Source organism: Psammomys obesus, unplaced genomic scaffold (assembly GCF_907164565.1).
Source record: "Psammomys obesus unplaced genomic scaffold, mPsaObe1.curated_primary_1811, whole genome shotgun sequence".
Classification (NCBI taxonomy): Eukaryota; Metazoa; Chordata; class Mammalia; order Rodentia; family Muridae; genus Psammomys; species Psammomys obesus.
In genome coordinates, this window is record NW_026585690.1 from 3443566 (window position 1) to 3465067 (window position 21502).

Below are 21502 nucleotides of genomic sequence, written 5' to 3' on the forward strand. Positions count from 1 at the left end.
CTCGAATAAACTGAGATGAATTGAGTATATGTTGAGAATCAATTAAAGATTTTTTTTTCTATTGAAGGATGGGGACAGGAAATATACAAATAGAAAGGGTGTGAAGACAAGTGTGAACAAAGATTGCAGAAATCCCAGAAAAGCTAAACAAGCTGTTCCCTGTGTCATTCCATTTGACACACACACAAAGAGTCTAAGTGAGTGACAACTTTAAAAGTTTAAACAGAGGCTTCAGCTTGAGAAGCTTTAACAGTGTCTTCTCTGTGTTTCAGATAAATGACAGCAACAGAGAGAACCACTTAAAATCTAGTCAAAAGACTTCTCTACCAGGCACAGAAACATCTTAAATAAGCACCAGTGAAAGAAGAATCCATGTGTGTATGTGTTTGGGGGAGGGGGGCTGGAACTTCTCATGGAAGTCAAGCATAGAAAACTGACTCCAGCAGGAAGTCTGAAATCTGGACTACACTGTTTCTCTCTCTCTCTCTCTCTCTCTCTCTCTCTCTCTCTCTCTCTCTCTCAGCTTCTAAGGTATTACTGTCAACTCTACACCTGTTCAGACAGCTACTGTCACAAAGATGAATGCCAAAAACTGTTGCTGAGGATGTGAAGAAAGGGGAACTCTTAAATATTCTTTGTTGGGGAGATATTAATTAGTGAAGGCATTAAGTAAAATAGCATGAAAGAGCCTCAATACTAAAACTGTGGTGATCATCGGGTCCAGAACTAGCACATCTGGGTACATAGCCTAAAGAATTAATGTCAGTACATCAAAGAACTACCTGTACCGCTGTGTTTATTGCAGGGTGTCCACAGTAGTCAAGATATGAAAGCAAAGCCAATGTCCATCCCTGAACAGATGAAGGAAATGCTCTTACATATGTATATATGTGATTATCTGCATATGTTTGTATATATAGTGCACATATATGTGTTTATATATGTGATATGCGTTTGTGAAAGAGAGATAAACAGATAGAGAAAGAGAGAGAGAACCATACTGAATATGATTAAAAGGAAGGAATGGAATCATTTGCAGTGTTGATGCCTGGAGGACATTGTGTTAAAAATGCAAGCACACATAGACCATGTGAATCTGTGACCACTCCTACATGTATAATCGAAACTAAATCAGCCTCATAGAAACAAAGTAGAAAGGTTTTGGGTACCAGAGGATGGGGTAGGAGAAGGAAGAGCTGGGACGGAGATGTTGCACAGTGTTTCGGTTAAGTTAGAATACAATTTAACAATCTGCCCCACTGTATGCCAATCACTGTCAGTCATTAGGCATTTTCCAATTACTAAATAGTTTTTAAGATTCTAAGTAATAACTTACGAGGTGGTAAATACATTTTAAAGGTGGGATATTATTTAAAGTAAAAATATCCATTTTATCAGGTATCAGACAAACATACGAATGACTCATTTAATTAAATAAGGGGCACACCGGGAGATGGACTCCAGGAAGGAGTCACTTCTACTGGATTAAGGTAGAGGGGGGCATTTTCAGCAGTCGTTAGCAGCATCAGATGTCAGAGACACTGACTTGCCAAAGAGTGTCAGAGCCACTTAGAGAGGGCAAATGTGTTCGAAAGAACTCAAGAACGGCCCGTGTGCTTCCTCTCTCCTTCCACCTTCCCCTTCTGAGGAAAAGAAACCAAGTTTCCCCTGAAGCTAGTGGAAGGACGAGAGAGAGAGAGAGAGAGAGAGAGAGAGAGAGAGAAGCTACTTTCAATAAGTTCTTTAAGATATGTCCATTTGAGTGTGAGTGCGTGTGTGTGTGTGTGTGTGTGTGTGTGTGTGTGTGTGTGTGTGTGTGTCACATATGGCAAATGCCAACAGAGGTCGGATAAGGGCATTGGATCCCCGGAACCTGGAGTTACATGTGGTTGTGAATATCCAGCACAATTATTTTGACCCCGACACGAGCCCCCTAGAAAGCAGCAAGCACATTTAATCACTGAGCCACCTTTTTAGCCCTAAGTAAATTATTTATATAAACAACATGTCTGTACAAGTCCAAACCTTAAACATTTAATTAAATGTGTATTTCTGCAAAAAAATTCATCAGCTTCTACAGTGGTTGCCATAACCATTGAAGTTTGATTGGGTCTTTTTCGGAGTTCTTTTTTCATATCAGATTTACTCCTAAGAATTGTTATACAGGGTTTTGTTTAGGCCAGTTATGTATATTTTGCATAGCTTTAGGATCACAGTATATGATGACTTTGTAAGTGGATGAAGTGCCGATCTTCACTTAGGAAAGGAGAGACGCATCCACAAGAATAGTCTTGTCAGCTCAAGTGGAGATTTCCCAAGAGCATGCCTAAATGAGGTGTTGCAATTCTTGCAACACGTAGTTTATCATTAAACAGCAGACGTGTATTTCAAAAACACAGAGTTATAAATTAGAAAAATACAAAGGTATGGGTTGGTCTTAAATTCTGTTGCAAGCATTCATGGAAAATTGTCTAAGTGTATCTTTGAAAGAACTAATTATGAGAATATGACTAAAATATTAAGTAGATTCCAAAGTATATTTATAGTGTGATCTTGACACAAAAAATATAAAAATATAAAAATGTGTTAACTGATATCTGTGGATTTGGTGGTCTTGATATTTTGAGACACCCACTTCCAAGTAGTTTGTAGTTAAGAATGGAACTCTCTTTAACTTTCCCAAGGAAGGGAATTTGTGAAGATGTGTGGTGGACATGAAATTAATGTTTACACAGAACACAGCTGGTATGTGAACAAGAAGCTGCCTCCCATGAATCTTCAGCGATACTTCTAGCTTCTGCTAATGTCTTCTGCTGTGTGGGTTCCCACTGGTTTTACAGAAATATTTCCCATTTAACCTTGCACCATTCGCTTTTCTAACTAGTTAGACTCCATTTTCTGAACCTAACACTCATTCACTTTCCATACAGCTGCTGGTGAGACTCACTGTTCATTGTGGCTTGAGAGGTTGGTGGACTCTGCCTGCACAGTTAATCTTTAGCTTCTGAAATTGATTGGTAAGGGTACTCACTGGCATCTGTCTTCAAGAACCCAGACATGGGGTTGAATGTTAAATCTTCAAATGGACTATAAGTTTCAGTGGTTCCTATGACCTCCTCAGACATGAAGAGTCAGGGAGACAGCAGCAATAACTAGAATAAAAGAGGTAACATTAATATGCATGAACATGTGTTAGATGGTCTGGTAAGTTCTCTACATGGCTCCTTTTAATCCCACACCAAGAAAGTGACGAAGGGACCGAGAGTTGTGAGCACATTTCATAACTGAACAAGGGGGTTAGAGAAAAGCAAATCCTTAAGGTTATATAGCAGTAAGCGCTTGGTAAGGCTGTGGTTCCCATAGTTGTAAGGTCAATACCTGGAGAAGGCACGGGATCCACAGAGTGGGCCGTTCTCTTTTCTAAGATGAAGATGCTAGATTTTGTGTCCCACAAGGTCACTGTGAGTTCTCAGGTTATGCATCATAAAATATGCCAATCGCCTAGCAGTAGAGGGGACTTTAACCCATCTGCAGTGTGTGTGTGTATGTGTGTGTGTGTGTGTGTGTGTGTGTGTGTGTGTGTGTGTCCATTGGTTATTCCCCTTTTCAAAAGCTATTCTAAACCTACACTCAAGAGTATACTGTATGTGTCTTTTTGCTTCTGGGACAACTCACTCAAGATGATCCTTTCCAGGTCCCACCATTTATCTGCAAATTTCATGATTTCCTTATTTTTCATTGCTGAGTAATACTCCATTGTATAGATGTACCACAGTTTCTGCATCCATTCTTCAGTTGAGGGGCATCTGGGCTGTTTCCAGCTTCTGGCTATTACAAATAAAGCTGCTACAAACATGGTATATACTCACTCATATAAACATACAACATAGAATAAACCCACTAAAATCTGTACATCTAAACAAACTAAGCAAAAGAGAGGACCCTAACTAAAAATGCTCAATCTTCATCCTGAAAGGCAAAGAGGATGGACATCAGAAGAAAAAGAAAACAGGAAACAACCTAGAAACCTGCCACAGAGGGCTCCTGAAAGCCTCTGCCGTGCAGACTGTCAAAGCAGATGCTGAGCCTGATGGCCAACTGACGGGCAGAGTGAATGGAATTTTATGTAAGAAGTGGGAAATAGTAAGAGCTGGAGAGGACAGGAACTCCACAAGGAGAGCAACAGAACAAGAAAATTTGAACACAGGGAACTTCCCAGAGACTCATACTCCAACCAAGGACTATCTGTGGTGATAACCTAGAACCCTGACAATGCAGCCACTATTGATGAGAACTGATAGACTAAGATCAGAAAGAAGGAGAGGAGGACCTCCCCTATCAGTGGACTTGGGGAAGGGCATGCATGCAGAAAGGGGGGAGGGTGGGACCGGAAGGGGAGGAGGAAGGGGCTTATGGGGGGATACAAAATGAATAAAATGAAATTAATAAAAGTTAAAAAAGAGTATACTGTAACACATAAATATAAGGCACAATGCCACCAAAACTGTCTTATGACATTAAATTCATGGATTTAGGGACTTACCATAAATTAACTGGCTTCTTGTTCTTTAGTCATCTTATAACTTAAAATATCTAATCTGTGACATTTTAAAATAATGCTTGTTTGTGTTAGACTTAAAGAGAGAAAGAAGGGTAGAAAAGAAAAAAAAAAAAGCAAGAAACATAATCCCCAGATTTTTCACTGATATATAAGGGTGGAAGGGAATAGCCAAAGAAGATATATAGGTACGTGTTTTCCTCTATACAGAGCAGGGAAGTGTGTTCCCCACTAGCACACTAAGTCAATTCAGTGAAGAAAAAAGAACCGCAGTGACAAAGTATCTATATGCCTTAGGTCTTCTGCGGTGACAAAGTTAATGATTAAAATCTCCCAGACTCTCCTCCATATTTCCCAGGGGTATCTCTGCCTTGATGATGATAGCACTTTCTTTCTTTCTTTGGGGACAAGGCTGACTGTCCCTTGGTGGAGATTAATAATTGATGAATTCCTAGTTAGGAACATTTATAAAGGCAAGTGGTAGCCCTGCTCCTGCCCTTTGGGTGGTGACCAGCAGGTGACAGGAGGGGCTGCAGGACTCCCTGGATGCAAAATGAAGAGGGTTCTAGCTCTCCTGCTGGTCTTAGCCCTTGGGCATGCTCTGGAGCGAGGTAAGTTTCCCCTTGTGACTAAGGACTAGTACTAGGTTAATTTCCAGGACCACTTTAAAAACCAACAGGTAGTAACAGACAGAAGAAGTGGTGGATGAAAGAAGAATGGAAGGGGGATTGATCTGAGCTCAGCTGTGCTGTACAACATTGGAAAGGAATGCTCTCCACACATCTCAGAGAAGACAGAGCTGGGTGTGGTGGTTCATGTCTGCAACCTCAGAACACAGGAGGTGGAAGCCGGGGGACCTGGAGTTTAAGGTTTCCTGGTGATTTGGCCATATAGGGAGACTGTCTCCAAACAAAGAAAAAGACTTGTGACAGAAAGCAGAGTTATATAAGCTTTCAACTATCCCTCCCACATCGGGTAAATAAGATCTATAATGCAACTGGAGACTCTGATATACAACTAAGCATTTTCCCCCCAAATGCTTATTCTCCTTGGGATCATCATACTGTTAGGGGTGCAAGAAGCCAGCCGGGAGATCTCTGTGCTCCTCCTTAAAGAATCTTATTCTTCAGCATTCGGAAGGAATTGGGTTTTTAAACTGACTCTCAAACAAAATAAGAGATTTTGCTCCTAATTCAGAATAGCCACAAGCTGGGGTGGAGCATGGAGAGGGTGGATGGGGATGGTGACCTTTCTCTACCTCACAGTTTCCTAGAACACTGTTTCAAACACCGTGTGGTCAAGACACATTTTGAAAACTGTTCCTATAGCCCAGCATATTTAAGAAATTAGCCATTAATTACTCCTTAGCCTTAAACCATCAATGCCTTCCATGTCTTAAAGGCTCTCATAAGTCCACAAGAAACTCTATTTAAATGAGAGTACTTACCATATTTGTCTTTCTGTGTCTGGATTACCTCACTTAGAATAATTGTTTTCTATTTCCATCCACTTGCCTCCAAGCTTCATGGTGTTATAGCTTTTAGTAGCCGAGTAGTACTCCACTGTGTAAATGTACCACAATTTCTTTATCCATTCTTCCATCGAGGGACATCTAGGTTGTTTCCAGTTGCTGGCTATTATGAATAAAGCTGCTATGAACATAGTTGAGCAAATGTCCTTGTGGTATGGTGGAGCATCTTTTGGGTATATGCCCAGGAGTGGTATAGCTGGGTCTTAAGGAAGAATCACTCTCAAAGTTCTGAGAAACCACCAAATCGACCTCCAATGTGATTACACAAGTTTGCACTCCACCAGCAATGGAGGAATATTCCCCTTGCTTCACATCCTCACCAGCATGAGCTGTCACCTGAGTTTTTGATCTTAGCCATTCTGACAGGTGCAAGGTAGAATCTCAGAGCTGTCTTGTTTTGCACCTCTCTGTTGGCCAAAGATGCCAAACATTTTCTTAAGTGCTTCTCATCTATCAGAGATTTCTCTGTAAAGAATTCTCCATTTAGTTCTGCACCCTGTTCTTTAATTGGGTTATTTGGTTTGTTGATGTCTACTTTCTTGAGTTCTTCATATATTTTGGATATCAGTCCTCTGTCAGAAGTAGGGTTGGTGAAGATCTTTTCCTATTCTATAGGCTGCTGTTTTGTCCTTTTCACAGTGGCCTTTGCTTTACAGAAGCCCTTCAGTTTCATCCATTAATTGTTGATCTTAACTGCCTGAGCTGTTAGAGTTCTGATCAGGGAGTTGTCTCCAGTGTGTTAAAAGCTATTCCCCACCTTCTCCTCTATCAGATCCAGTGTCTCCTCCAACAGATCCAGGCTCATGCAGAGCTCCTTAATCCACTGGGACCTGAATTTAGTGCAGGGTGATAAATACGGGTTAGACCAGCACCATTTGCTGAAGATGCTGTCTTTTTTCTATCGTATAGTTTAGGCCACTTTGTCAAAAATCAAGTGTCCATAGGCATAAGTCTACTTCTGGATTGTTTTGTTTTTCAAGACAGGGTTTCTCTGTGTAGCCTTGGCTGTCCTGGAAATAACTCTGCAGACCAGGCTGGCCTCAAACTCACCAAGATCTTCCTGCCTCTGCCTCCTGAGTACTGGGATTAAAGGCATGCATGACAACCATCCGGTTTTACTTTCTGGGTCTTTGATTTAATTCCATTGATCTGTTTCTATGCCAGTACCACATGGTTTCCACCACTATGACTCTGATACAGCCCAAAATCAGGGATGGCAATACCACAGAAGCTCTTCTGTTTTAACTCTCCTGGGTTCTTTCAAGGTCTGTACAGAACTCTGTCAGAATCCCAATGGTAATTATGCTAAATTTGTAAGCTGCCCCTGTTAAGGTGGCCATTTTCAACATACCAATTCCACCAACCCATGAGATTGGGAGATGCCTTGATCCTCTGATATCTTCCTCAGTTTCCTTTCTCAAAGATCCAAAGTTCCCATCATACAGGTCTTTCACTTGCTTGATTACTTACATTAAGGTATTTTATATCACTTGTAGCTACTGTGAAAGGCTTCTTTTCCCGAATCTCTTTCTCAGTCCACTTATTGTCCACATAAATGAGAACCGCTGATTTTTTTTCTTTTGGTTAACTTTGTATCCAGCCACTTCGCTGATCAACTGTAGGAGTTCCCTGGTAGAATTCCTGGGGTCACACATGCACGCCATCATTTCATCTGCAGCATTACCATGTCTTCCTCCTCTCCAATCTGCATTCCCCATCTCCTCCAGCTGTCCCTTGACTCCAGCCTAAACCTTCAGTATTGCACTGAGCAGTACAGAGAGATTGGACGGCCCTGTCCTGTTCGTGATCCCAGCAGAGATGCCCTAAGTTTCTCTCCATTTAATTTGATGGCAGCTAGTGGCCACTGTGAATTGACTCCACTGTGTCCAGGCATGTGCCTTTTATCCCTGATCACCCCAAGAGCTCCATCATAAAGGGATACTGGATTCTGACAAAGGCCCCCTTAGTATCAAATGAGACAGCCATATGTTTGTTTGTTTTTCTTTTTTAGTTTGTTTACATGTGGATTACATTGATTGATGTCCATATGTTGTACCATCTCTACATCTGTGGGATGAAGCCTCTTTGATCATGGTGGATGATGTTTTTGATGTGTTCTTGGATTCGGTTAGGGAGTATTTTATTGAAGTTTTTTGCATCAATGTTCATAAGGGTGATTGGTCTGAAATTCACTTTCTTTGATGAGTCTTTGTGTGGTTTAGGTACCAGGATGACTGTGGCCTCATATAAAATATCTTAATGTAACTAATCAAGGAAGTGAAAGACCTGTATGATGGGAACTTTGGATCTTTGAGAAAGGAAATTGAGGAAGATATCAGAGGATCGAGGCATCTCCCAATCTCATGGGTTGGTGGAATTGGTATGTTGAAAATGGACACCATAACAGGGGCAGCTTACAAATTTTTTTTTCTGCCAGAAAGTAATTTTTAACAATGAATCTTATATCATAAAGAGAACAGTATCAAAATCTAAAAGTGATTCTCTAACTGATAGAAACAAGTGTAACAAAAGTTATGCTAATTAGTAAATATAATTTTCTCTAAAACACATCACACACAAAGGTGAAGTTCTATTGGCTACAGAGATGGGTCAGCATTTAGAATTGTTCACTGTTCTCCAACAAAGATGGTCCCAAAATGATTTTCATTCTCACAGAGTCTCATTTCCCACTTTTCTTTCAGCAGTATTGTCCCTAACTTAAGCGCTAAACAATTCCTATGAGACACAAGACACTTGTGTGGAAACAAGTATATGATTTGTTCAAAACTACTAAATACATAATGTTTTTATATAAAACCTTCCCATGCATAGTGCATTCTTTAAAAAAATTTTATTTATTTATTATTTATTACAGTTTATTCACTTTGTATAACAGCTGTAGCTTGATGCCCAGACCCATGCTTCCTCCCTCATCTCGCCCCATGCCTCTCTCCTAGTCTACTGATAGGGGAGGTCCTCCTCCCCTTCCCTCTGACCATAGCCTATCAGGTTTCATCAGGAATGGCTGCATTGTCTTGTTTTGTGGCCTGGCAAGGCTTCACCCCACAGGGAGAGATGATCAAAGAGCCAGCCACTGAGTTCATGTCAGAGTCAGTCCCTGCTCCCCTTATGAGGGAACCACTTGACTGAACTGCCTATGGGCCACACCTAAACAGGGTGTCTAGGTCCTCTCTATGCATGGTCCTTGGTTGGAAAATTAACCTCTGAAGGCCCCTGAGATTTTTTTTTTTGCCTCTATTGGTCTCCTTGTGGAGCTCCTGCCCCTTCCAGATCTTCTTATCTCCCCTATAAGATTCCCTGCACTCTGCCCAAAGTTTGGCTATGAGTTTCAGCATCTGCATTATTACCCTGCTAGGTAGAGTCTTTCAGAGGCCCTCTGTGGTAGGTTCCAGTCCTGTTCCCTGTCTTCTCCCACTTCTGATGTCTATCCTGTTTGCCTTTCTGAATGAGGATTGAGCATCTGACCCAGGGTCCTTCTCTGGATTAGCATCTTTAGGACTATCGATTTTAGTATGTTTATCCTATATTATATGCCTAATATCCACTTTCATGTGTGTCTTTCTGCTTCTGGGTTACATCACTCTAGTTCTGTCCATTAGCCTGCGAATTTCATGATTTTCTTGGTTTTAATTGCTGAGTAGTATTTCATTGTGAAAATATACTACAATTTCTATATCCATTCCTTGGTTGAGGGACATCTAGATTGTTTTCAGATGCTATTTTGAATAAAGCTGCTATGAATACAGTTGAACAAATGTCCTTGTTGCATAGTTGAGCATATTTCAGATATATGTCTAGGAGTGGTATAGTTGGATCTTGAGGTGGCACTATTCCTAATTTTCTGAGAAAGAAAGCACCAGATTGATTTTCAAAGTGGTTATATAATGTTACATTCCCACCAGCAATGAAAGAGGGTTCCCTTCTTTCCACATCCTCTCCAGCATGGGTTGTCACTTGAGTTTTTGATCTTAGCCATTCTGATGGGTGTAAGGTAAAACCTCAGGGTCATTTTTATTTGCATTTCCCTGATGACTAATGATGTTGAATATTTCTTTAAGTGTTGCTCTGCCATTCTATATTCTTCTGTTGAGAATTCTCTAGCTCTGTACTCCATTTTTTAATTGGATTACTTGGTGTGTTGGTGTTTAACTTCTTGAGTTCTTTATATATTCTGGATATTATCCCCCTGTCAGATATTGGGTTGGTGAAGATCCTTTCCCAGTCTGTAGACTGTTGTTTTGTTCTGACAACAGTGTACTTTGCTTTGCAGAAGCTTTTCAGTTTCATGAGGTCCCATTTATTGATTGTTGATCCTAGAGCCTGTGCTGTTGGTGTTCTGTTAAGGAGGTCATCTCCTGTGCCAATGAATTCAAGGCTCTTCCCTACTCTTCTTCTAACAGGTTTAGTGTGTCTGGTTTTATGTTGAGGTCTTTAATTAACTTGGACTTTAGTTTTGTGCAAGGTGATAAATTTTCCTACATGTAGACATCCAGTTAGACCAGTACCATTTGTTGATTTTTTTTTTCTTTTTGCTATTGTATGGTTTTGGCTTCTTTGCCAAAAAGCAAGCATCTGTAGGTGTATGGGTTTATTTCTGGGCTTTTGATTTAATTCCATTGAGCTAACAGTCTGCTTCTACACCAGTACCATGTAGCTTTTTTTTTTAATTTTTATTTTTTTACATTAATTACAATTTATTCACTTTGTACCCCAGTTGTAGCCCCCTCCTTACTGTTGCTCTATAGTACAGCTTCAGAGCAGGGATGGAGATATCTCCAGAAAATCTTTTATTGTACAAGATTGTTTTAGCTATTCTGCATTTGTTGTTTTTCCATATGAAATTGAGAATTGTTCTTTCAAGGTCTGTAAAGGATTGTGTTGGTGTTTTGATGGGCATTGCATTGAATCTGTAGATTGCTTTGTTAATCCTACCGATCATGTTCACTGTTCTTGAAAGGGAACAGGGCTTGCTTCCCAGAACTCATATCCAGCAGCTCCAACCACCTGTAACTTTAGCTCCAGTGGGTCTGACTCCCTCTTTCAGTAGTAGAGGGAGGCGCTCTCTCTCTCTCTCTTTCTCTCTCTCTCTCTCTCTCTCACACACACACACACACACACACCCTACCACCACCACCAACAACAACAACATGACCATCATTATCATTGTCATCATCAATTTTTTAAATCTTTTAAAAAGACTGCATACACAGAGAAGTATAGTTAACAGTGAAGTGACCTATGATAAACTACACATCTTACCACATTTGAATTAAGACTAAATGACAGGCTATAAATTAAATACTTACTACAGTGCTACCCAAATCAATGGTCCTCACAAATTAGCTAGTATCATGATGTTAATTATCATTGTTTGGGTTGAATGTTTAACTCAGATTTAAACGTTAGCAAATTTTGGCATCATGAAAATAGAAAATAGGAAAAGATCATCATGAGATATCCTGTAGCATTCTGTAGAAATATCCACTCAAGTCATTGTCATCTTGAATACATTCATTCTCTGCGTATGACAAATTAACTCTCCCAAAGGGACAAAAATCGGGGGTTAGTGAAAGTCATCACAACACTGAAAGCACCCAAAGCACCTTTCTTTGTAGGCTTTGTACCAAGATCACGAGGCTTTCCTTGGCTCTTCCTCTCAGAATGAACAGCCCCCGGGGGTCAGGCTGTACCTGTTTTGGTCTCTATTGCATCTCACGTTCAGTGTAAACCCCATGTCTGGAAGAAAGTACATCTCACAGAACACCCGAGTGAATTTTGCACACATGAGTGAATTTTATCAGATTTGTTGGACGAGCCTGTAATGTGCATGAAGCAATGCGACTTCCCAAAAGTAAGTCCAGCTCATTTTCAAACGCCCAGGATTTGAGATGATTTACTAGACTATTTCACAATGTGGATTAAATCAGACAAGATGCTAAAAAGCGTTAATGAAATTGGTAAACATTTAGACAGAGAGGTCACTTGGTGTGAACATGATTTCACAACAGTCACTAACTTCATGCCAATAATTTCTGTCACCACACTGAAGACCAAATCACTCCTTTTCAAAGTGAAACATAAAGGACAAAACATAATATTTATAGTTCACTTGAGGTATAAATTTTTACTAATCTTAAATGAGTTTAGTCTAAAAGTATTTTGGAGGATGGAGAGATGGCTCTGAGGTTAGGACTTCATACTGCTCTTGCGGGGACCCAAGTCCATCCTGAGCATCCGCTTCTCCTCGAGACATAGAGGGTACAACAGCCTTGAAGATTCGGTCAACCCAAATGCATGTAACACACACACACACACACACACACACACACACACACACAAACCTAATTTTAAAAAGTGTTCCATTGGTGAAAGAAATCGATCTGCACTAGTTATTACAAATCAATTTCTGTATTTATTTGCTGTTTATTTGTGCAATGAGAAAAGGACTAACATATTTAACTATCCACTCTAGATTTGTATCCTGTATAAACTAATAAGTTAATTTTATCAAAAATACATCCAAGGCCATGAATCTGAAAGAACATGGTAATGCTTTCTTCTGTGTCTCATATCTTTATAATAATAAAGAAATCATATTTTGTATGTTAATGTCATGTCAGTCCCACCCTTTGAGACTTCATTTATGACCTCTCCTGCCCAAGGCTAAATTCTCCAACAAAGATGGTTCCAAAATGACTTTCATTCTCAGAGTCTCATTTTCCACTTTTCTTTCAGCAGTATTGTCCCTAACTAAAGCGCTACATAATTCCTATGAGACACAAGGCACTTGTGTGAAAACAAGTATATGATTTGTTCAAAACTACTAAATAGGTTAATATGTAATGCTTTTATATAAAACCTTCCCATGCATACTACATTCATTTAACGTGCAGAATGAAGCTCTACATGTTTAGTGAAATGAGAATCCTGAAACTGAAAAGCTGGAAATGAAACATTTCTCAAAATAGTCATCAGTGGCAACCCACATTCATATAGGGCTTGCCTTGCACATTACTGGACCAGCACAAACAAGACTATTTTGATAGAGGGAGCCTATTAAAGCAGTTACTTGATTGATGTATATTAAAAGGAAAAAAAATGACAGAGCTATTCTGTGATTTTCAGATACTAGAGATTTAAGAGAAATGTTCCAAACTTACAATTTGTACATGTGACTGATTTCTTGTCTCTGGGAAGGGATCATAAAGATCATAAGGACAGTCTTGTACTAAATATGAAACCTTGAATACACATGATTATTCAAACCCATTGCAACATTTTCAGTGACTAAACAAACTCATTCCTTCAAAATGTTACCCTTTTATTTATTCCTGAGCTGGGCTTTGAGTTGGGTTTTTAGGTTAATTAGCTTACATTGCCATTGCCGTACAGCTGCCAGTCATCCGTCCTAATACTGTCTTAGGAATGACATAAAACAGGGGTGTTGGTGTCCTAGAGTATAGCTCATCGCCACCAGAGAACAGTTCTTTACTGTATCTTTCCTCCTGTGCTCCAGCCTCCACTGAAGATTAATGGACATGGTCCACCGTGCTTTAACCTTTCTAACTTGTTGCAATCTCCAATTTTCCAAACTGAGTTACGAGTTCCAGACAGTGGACCGATGTGAAGGTCGTTAGGCAGAGCAGAGGTTGTTTGGCAAGGCCTTTTCTATTCCACTGACTACCATCCTACTGCTCTGTCCTCATTTTCAGAATTTAACATCAAATAGAAACTACAGGTTCTTAGATATTTTGTGTGGAATTTTAATGGCTTGTGACTTTGCCCCTCATTGTAAGATGGTTTGAGAGGCCGAAGACTGTGAAGTTGGAGGCAGCTGGGCTATGTAAAAAGACCCTTTCTGTCTCAAAGAAGGTTTTGATATCTCTCAATTCTGACCTTTCTTGCTCCATTGATCTATTTTGGATTGTTTATCTGGAAAATGTACTGCATAACAGCTTATACATGTTATTTTCATCAAAAAAAACTATTAATAATAAAAATAACTTTTAAACATACACATAAACTCTCAAATTTATATCCATCCATCATCAGTGCCATTTCAATTAAAAAAAAAAACAGACAGAAAGACATGCACAAACACACTCACCACAAACATATCTTGCCATGTACCTCCAATCTAACCAGAACTTTGACTATCTGAGAGGGGGAGGCCACCTTTAAGATGAAACACACTATTGTGATAACCTTTAAGAAGACTTCCCTAGTACTTTAAGCCAAGTGGAAAAGTCACCTAAGGCTACTTAGAACAGAGACGAGACTATTTCTATACTTGCTAACAATTACACAAAGTTGTTGTATAATTGTGTAACTTTGTGTTGTGTAACACAAAGTTCCAGTGTGCTGAGAAATCTCCTGGACTCACTTTCATACATGATGAGTTTCAGAAGGGCATACTAATGGGATTATTTCTGGTGTCTACCTTCAGATATGCAGAATGGGCACAGAGAGTCTCGTAATCACACAGGAAAAAAAATGTGCCTCAGGAATCTGACTATTCCTGTAGCTCGAGTGGACTTTAGACTAGGGCTCACATTTCTCTCATCTCAAACTCAGACAGGTGCTCTTGTACTTCTGAACCCTGAAGATTAACATCATTCAAGGCATAGAACATCTAGTTGCAAATTAAACTCAGGTCGTTAGTCCATTGGTGTTGAAGCTGCTTTCCCAGTCAGGCCTGTGGAGGAAAAAAGAATGAACCTTTTGCTCCTTTTCTCTTCATTCCCTTTTTTGCTTGCCCACTATCCAAGCTACTTCTGATATCTCTTGAACTAACACAGGAAGACGTTAACAGCAGTCAGCATTAGAAAACAGTAGATCCTGTTTACAGAGACAGTTTGAGCCGATGTGTTCTTTTACTTTTGTTTGTTTGTCTGGGTTTCTTTCTTTCTTTCTTTCTTTCTTTCTTTCTTTCTTTCTTTCTTTCTTTCTTTCTTTCTTTCTTTCTTTCTCAATCATTTTACAGCCTAATCTCAGCTCCCTCCCACCTCTCCTTCCAGTCCTACCATCCATCATGCTCTACTCCTCTCTTTTCCCCCTCTCTTTCTTCTCAGAAAAGGAGAGGATGTACTTAGTCCTGTTGTGACTTGAGGTGCCAGGGTAGACTGGTACCCATTGATTTTTTGTTTGTTTGTTTGAGACAGGATCTCACTATTGGTCCCAACTGGACTGGAACTCTATGTAGACCAACCAGGCCTCAAACTCAGAGTTCGAGGTCACTTGCCTCTGCCACTGAGTGTTAGCATTAAAGGTGTACACTCCTTGAGGGACTTTTTCTTTTAAATTCTGTTCAATCATCCCTAGAAATGTTTCACATCTGCCTGGCATATAACGACTTCCCTTGGGACTGATGGTTCAAATCACCTCACTCTACACAGAGGTGGTTCACTGTTGGCTGCCCACTGCTTCCAGAAAGCCCTTTTGTCATTCTTTTTGTTCAAGAACAGGGTCAAAAAAAAAATAGAAAGAAACAGGGTCAAGGTATAAAAGATGACTCCCAGCCACCTTGTTCTCTTATTTGTATGGTATCAGATCTGTGGGCCACTGGATCCTAGCCAAAGTTATCTTCTTCATTCCCTAACCCTGCCCCATTTCATTTAGATTTCTGAACTCTGAATCACCTGTCCACTGTATACCAAATTCTAAAGAAAACCTAACAAGAACTAGTAATTATGAAACTTCCCTCACTACACTTGAAGAGCAAGGACATATTCCACAATATTCCTTAAAGTAGCCATTTCCCTAGCTGAATTCCTTATGGAGTCTGGGGTGGTTATGGAGACAGACAGCAGTTTTCGCAGTCACTGGCCTCTTTAAGATCAACCTTAATATAACTGGAAAGTCACCTTAGGGTACAGAAGTGTCGTCATTTGCTTTTGTTCTTTGTCTGGTTAAATCCTTAAAATAAAAGGATCCCCAATAAAAGAGAAGGGGAGGAGAAAGAAAGAGAAGGTAGGACGGAAGGGGGAGAAAGAATGAAGAGAAGGGAAAGGAGGGAGAGAGAAGGAACAATCTCCTTCAGTGTTTTAGACAGAAGAGCCAAAGGTAATAGCTTTCATGTTGGTGATTTTAACTCACTAGCTGGCATACAACATTTAGCTTAGCTTTAGTATCACTTTAGGATTTTTATCTTCTTTTTTTCTTGCTATACAGTAAAAGTTAACAGAAAATTTAAAAAATTTGAAAAAGGTAAAAAAAAAAACCTCCAAATGGATTTATACACAGATATTAAGAAATGCCTTTACCACAGATCATGTTGAACAACAACACACCACACACACACACCTATACTATGATGGTCATTAAAAGAAAAAAGATGCTTATTTTCTATATCTGCTTCCTAGGCCGAGACTATGAAAAGGATAAAGTTTGCAAGGAACTCGCCATGCTGGGGAAAGAGGACTTCAGATCTTTGTAAGTTTCAGTGTCCATGAAGTTCTCCTGGGAACCTGACCTTAAACAAACTGAGCACAAGCTAACTCCAGCACTGTGCAGAATGCTGAAGTGAGATGAGAGAAGACCCTTGGGCCACACTGAACCAACAGGTTGAGCAAGTGACTGTGGTCTAAGAAACTGTCACTGCTACATTTCATGAAGGAGTCTGTATTAGAGAGTAAATACAGGTTTCTGAGGTAAATTAGAACTGTCCATTGTAGGACTCTAGAAAACACTAGCAATGACCTCCAGAACATGTTCTCTAGGGGAAGATCAAAACAGACTCCAGACTGCCTTGACGGGAACGACAAATCCAGTCCTTACTGTTGTCTTAGTTAGGGTCTCTACTGCTGTGAAGAGACACCATGATCACAGCAACTCTTATAAAGGGAGACATCTAATTGCGGCTGATTTACAGCTCCAGAGTTTTAGTCCATTATCATCATGGCGGGAAGCATGGCAACATACAGGCAGACATGGTGCTGGAGAAAGAGCCGAGAGTTCTATATCCAGATTGACAGGCAGCAGGTAGTGAACTGGCTTGAGCTTCAAGAGACCTCAATAGCCACCCCCTAGTGACACACTTTCTCCAACAAAGCCACACCTACTCTAACAAGGCCACACCTCCTAATAGTGCCATTCCCTATGGGCCTGCGGGAGCCATTTTATTTCAAAACACCGTAACTTATATAAGATAAATTTCATTGAACAAATGTGTTACCTACAACCTTATATTCACACCTTTAGGCAAATCAAAAGCAGTTAATGTATGAAATATTTTAGTTAAAAGTTGAATAGATACCTTATTTTGGCATGAGTCAAAAATGCCAAAACACAATTCAACTCCAATTAATAGAATCACTTTTATCCCCCTCAGATCATTAATCCTGTACAGCAGGAAATTTTCCAGTGGCACATTTGAACAGGTCAGTCAGCTTGTGAAGGAAGTTGTCTCCTTGACTGAAGAATGCTGTGCTGAAGGGGCTGATCCTAACTGCTATGACACCAAGGTAAGTGTGTGTGTGGCCCAGAGAAGGGAACTGCCAGAGGCCTTTATGTCACCTCTTCAGGACACCCCAGATGCCAAGCCAGCTACTCCCAGTTGCAAAGGAAAATAGACTATTCGTTTTAGCTCCCACACTTATTTTAGTACTCTGTTCCTTTTATTCATTGTTGCTGCAAGTTTCCAAAGAAAAATAACTAGGATAAAGTAACTTAATGACTTACTAAATAAACACTGATAATCAGAAGTGTGAATAGGATTTAAATCCAGGCTGGATTCTAAAAAAAAAAAAAAAAAACAAAAACAAAAACAAAAAAAAAAACTTTAAAAGTTATACTCATGGATTGGTGCCTAGCCCAGTTGTCCTCAGAGAGGCTTTGTCCAGCAACTGATGGAAACAGATGCAGAGACTCAGAGCCAAACATTAGGCAGAGCTTGGGAAAACCTGCAGAAGAAGGGGAGGAAGGATTGTAGGAGACAGAGGGGTCAAGGACACCACAAGAAAATCCACAGAATCAACTAAACAGGGTTTATAATGGTTCACAGAGGGTGAACCGCCAACCAGAGCTTGCTTGGGTCTAACCTAGGCCCCTTATGTATATGTTAGAGCTGTGTAGTTTGGTGTTTTGTAGGACTTCTAACAGTGGGAATGGGAGCAGTCTCTAAGTCTTTTGTCTGCTTTTGGGACCATTGTTCTTCTCCTGAATTGTCTCATCCAGGCTTAATATGAGAAGAGGTACCTAGTCTTTGTGGACATGTAGCTTGACATGCCATGTTCGGTGATATTCCTTGGATGCCTTCCTTTTTCTGAAAAGAAATGGAGGAGGAGTAGATGGAGGGGGACTTAGAGGAGAGTAGGAAGGGGGAATTATGGCTGGGGTACAACATATCAAAGAATAAATAAATAAATACATAGATAAACTTTTAAATCATTATAAACTTGCACCTCCTATTTTACAAACTCATGAAACTCTCAAATAATTTTTACCCATGTTGTAAAGCTTAAAATTATGACTATATCTTTATTACTTTTCTAGGGTTAGGACTAATGGTGACAGAATAATTAAATGTCGGTTTCAAATTATTTGGATCACTCAAATATTGCTATAAACACCATTTGTACATATTTTTGGTTCTGGATATAAAAAATAACATATTGTGTGGACACATTTGTGTGTGCATGTGTTTTCTCTCCTATAGCATTAGTATAGAAATTAAAATTCTGAAGGAATTAGAATTCAATTAGAATATTAAAATTCAATGTACACTTGATAACAGTACTGATAATGGTAGAAATGAGTAGACAAAGCTTTACTGGCGCAGTCATCAGCACATACAGAAATGACTGTAGGTGGGTTTGGCTAAAGGCCTCAACAGAAAGATCAGTGTATGTTCAGTGCCATTATTATAATATATTCTGTACAGTGAGTATGCTTACCCATTGATTCCTTTATTTCCCTCCTTTTAGCCTCTATTATTTCTTTCACCACCAAGTTCATCACTCATTTTAACCTACTCTACACCACATCAGTCTGAATCTGCTTCAAACTGTCAACCACACTCAGAACAACACAGCACATTCACATTTCACCCCATCTTTTTGCTGCTGCATGCCTTGCTGAGACGTGACTGGAGTTTAAGGGATTTTGTGTGTCACTCCCGCTCACTCTAAGCACTCATTTATTTTTCTTTGCAACATACCAATATTTGTTCAGTTCCTAGCTTCATTTTGGGATAACTGAAAACAGGGGAACCCAGAGGATTTCCCAGGGACATTAATGAAAAGGAAAAGGAGATTGGTTGAAAAGAGAGATGATCTTCCAAGGAAAATCCAATTGATTGGCCTGCTCATTGATCACCTCCCCCTGAGGGGAGAGCAGCCTTACCAGGCCACAGTAGAGGACAGTGCAGCCACTTTTGATGAGAACTGATAGACTAAGATCAGAAAGGCAAGGAGAACCTCCCCTATCAGTGGACTTGGGGAGTGGCATACATGCAGAAAGGGGAGGGAGGGTGGGATCAGGAGAGGAGGAGGGAGGGACTTATGGGGGGATACAAAATGAATAAAGTGTAATTAATAAAAAATTTAAAAAAAAAGAGTCATGGAAGGAAGGTGGCATGAGTTACGGCTCATTCATTGAGTGACTCATTCAGCATGTTGCTTTCCTTCACTTTAGGAAAAGTCTTGAGAAAATTTACCTTCAAAGGATGATTCATATATATATATAATATTTTACTTTTTCCTACATAAACACCAAGGTGACTTTTCCATGGTAATTTCTTCTTCTTTTTCTTTATTATGCCTATTCTTTTGAACCAGTTTATTTCAAGTATCAAACCTCTTCCATTTTTTTTTCCCCTACAATGACTTTGGGGGTGTTCCATCCGCTGGCATAAATGAGAGCCACATGGCTGAGGCTGTAAATGACAGTGACCTCTAGTTTCCAGCTCTTGCCAAGGATGATACCTCAAGCTTAGAGGAACACAGATTCTCAGTCCCCATCTTTGACCCACACTGTGCAAGAATTTGTTGTTTTCTATGCCAGATAAGTAACTGTGATGTGAAATCATGCTGCTGAAATGCTAGGCAACTGCAACATGCAGGAAGCTAACGCTGACAATGTCAAGAAGGGGTTCACGAGGGAGGTCCTTCCAAGCTTTGGGTCTAATTGCAAAAAAGAAAAAGAAAAAAAAAAGAAAAAGGAGGTGGAAGATAAGATGAGAGCCACTGCCAGGACTTTTCCTAGTGTCCCTTGCAGCAGAGACGCTCAAAACCCTTCCATGAGGAACACCAGGCTATGTGATAAAGGTAAAATTACTACAGTCCAATAAGAACTGTCTACTCATTAATGAAAGTTGTTCTATGTTTAGTGTGGAATAACACTGATTAACATAAAAAAGATTCTATACTTGCCTATAGCCAAAATTATGCAACTTTATGTGTTCATAAGCCATAGTATGGAAGCTTGATTAATAATGAGAATTTTGTTGTTGTTGTTGTTGTTATTGTTTATTTGTTTTTGTTTTTTTATTATTAATTACACTTTATTCATTTTGTACACTGTATTCATTTTGAGCCCCTCCCTCCTCCCCTCTCGATCCCACCCTCCCTCCCCTTTCTGCATGCATGCCCTCCCTAAGTTCACTGATAGGGGAGGTCCTCCTCTCATTCTTTCTGATCTTGGTCTATCAGTTCTCATCAAAAGTGGCTGCATTGTCCTCTTCTGTGGCCTGGTAAGGCTGCTCCCCACTCAGGGGGAGGTGATCAAAGAGCAAGCCAATCAGATTATGTCAGAGGCAGTCCCTCTTCCCATTACTATGAAACCCACTTAGACACTGAACTATCATGTGCTACATCTGTGCAGGGGTTCTAGGTTTTTTTAAATGACAGAATATGTGTTATACTGAATGGAGATTCACATGCACCATACAAGTTTTCCTTTTCTCCTTCTTCTCTTGTTTCAGACCTCAGAGCTATCTGTTAAGTCCTGTGAAAGTGACGCCCCTTTTCCCGTGCACCCTGGAACTCCTGAGTGTTGCACCAAGGAGGGCCTTGAGCGGAAACTCTGCATGGCTGCCCTCAGTCACCAGCCACAAGAATTTCCAACCTACGTGGAACCAACAAATGATGAGATCTGTGAGGCATTCAGGAAAGATCCAAAGGGATTTGCTGATCAGTAAGTGACCTTTACAATAAATCAAACTACAGCTCTGCTGTATCAGCTCAGATGCCTACCACTGTGGAGGCAAAGGCAGGGCGATCAGGGTGAATGTCAGAGTAGTCAGTGCTCATGGGAAGACTTTCTCTCAGAAATAGGAAGGGTGAAGGCAGGAAAGACAGACAGCCCAACAAACAGGCAGACAGGAAGAAGGAAGGAAGGGAAGGGAAGGGAAGGAAGGAAGGAAGGAAGGAAGGAAGGAAGGAAGGAAGGAAGGA

The 21502-nt window shown here is 40.1% G+C and overlaps 1 protein-coding gene across 1 annotated transcript in view; it reads left to right on the plus strand.

Annotated features, from left to right (window-relative positions):
• The first annotated feature begins 4942 nt into the window (after positions 1 to 4942).
• Positions 4943 to 21502, plus strand: part of Gc (GC vitamin D binding protein) — a 31614-nt gene continuing 15054 nt past the window's right edge. Inside the window, exons 1-4 of the mRNA XM_055596022.1 lie at positions 4943 to 5169; positions 16472 to 16541; positions 17440 to 17572; positions 21031 to 21242. Of these exons, the coding sequence (XP_055451997.1) occupies positions 5112 to 5169; positions 16472 to 16541; positions 17440 to 17572; positions 21031 to 21242 (473 nt within the window). The 5' untranslated portion in view covers positions 4943 to 5111. The remainder of the gene's footprint in view (positions 5170 to 16471; positions 16542 to 17439; positions 17573 to 21030; positions 21243 to 21502) is intronic.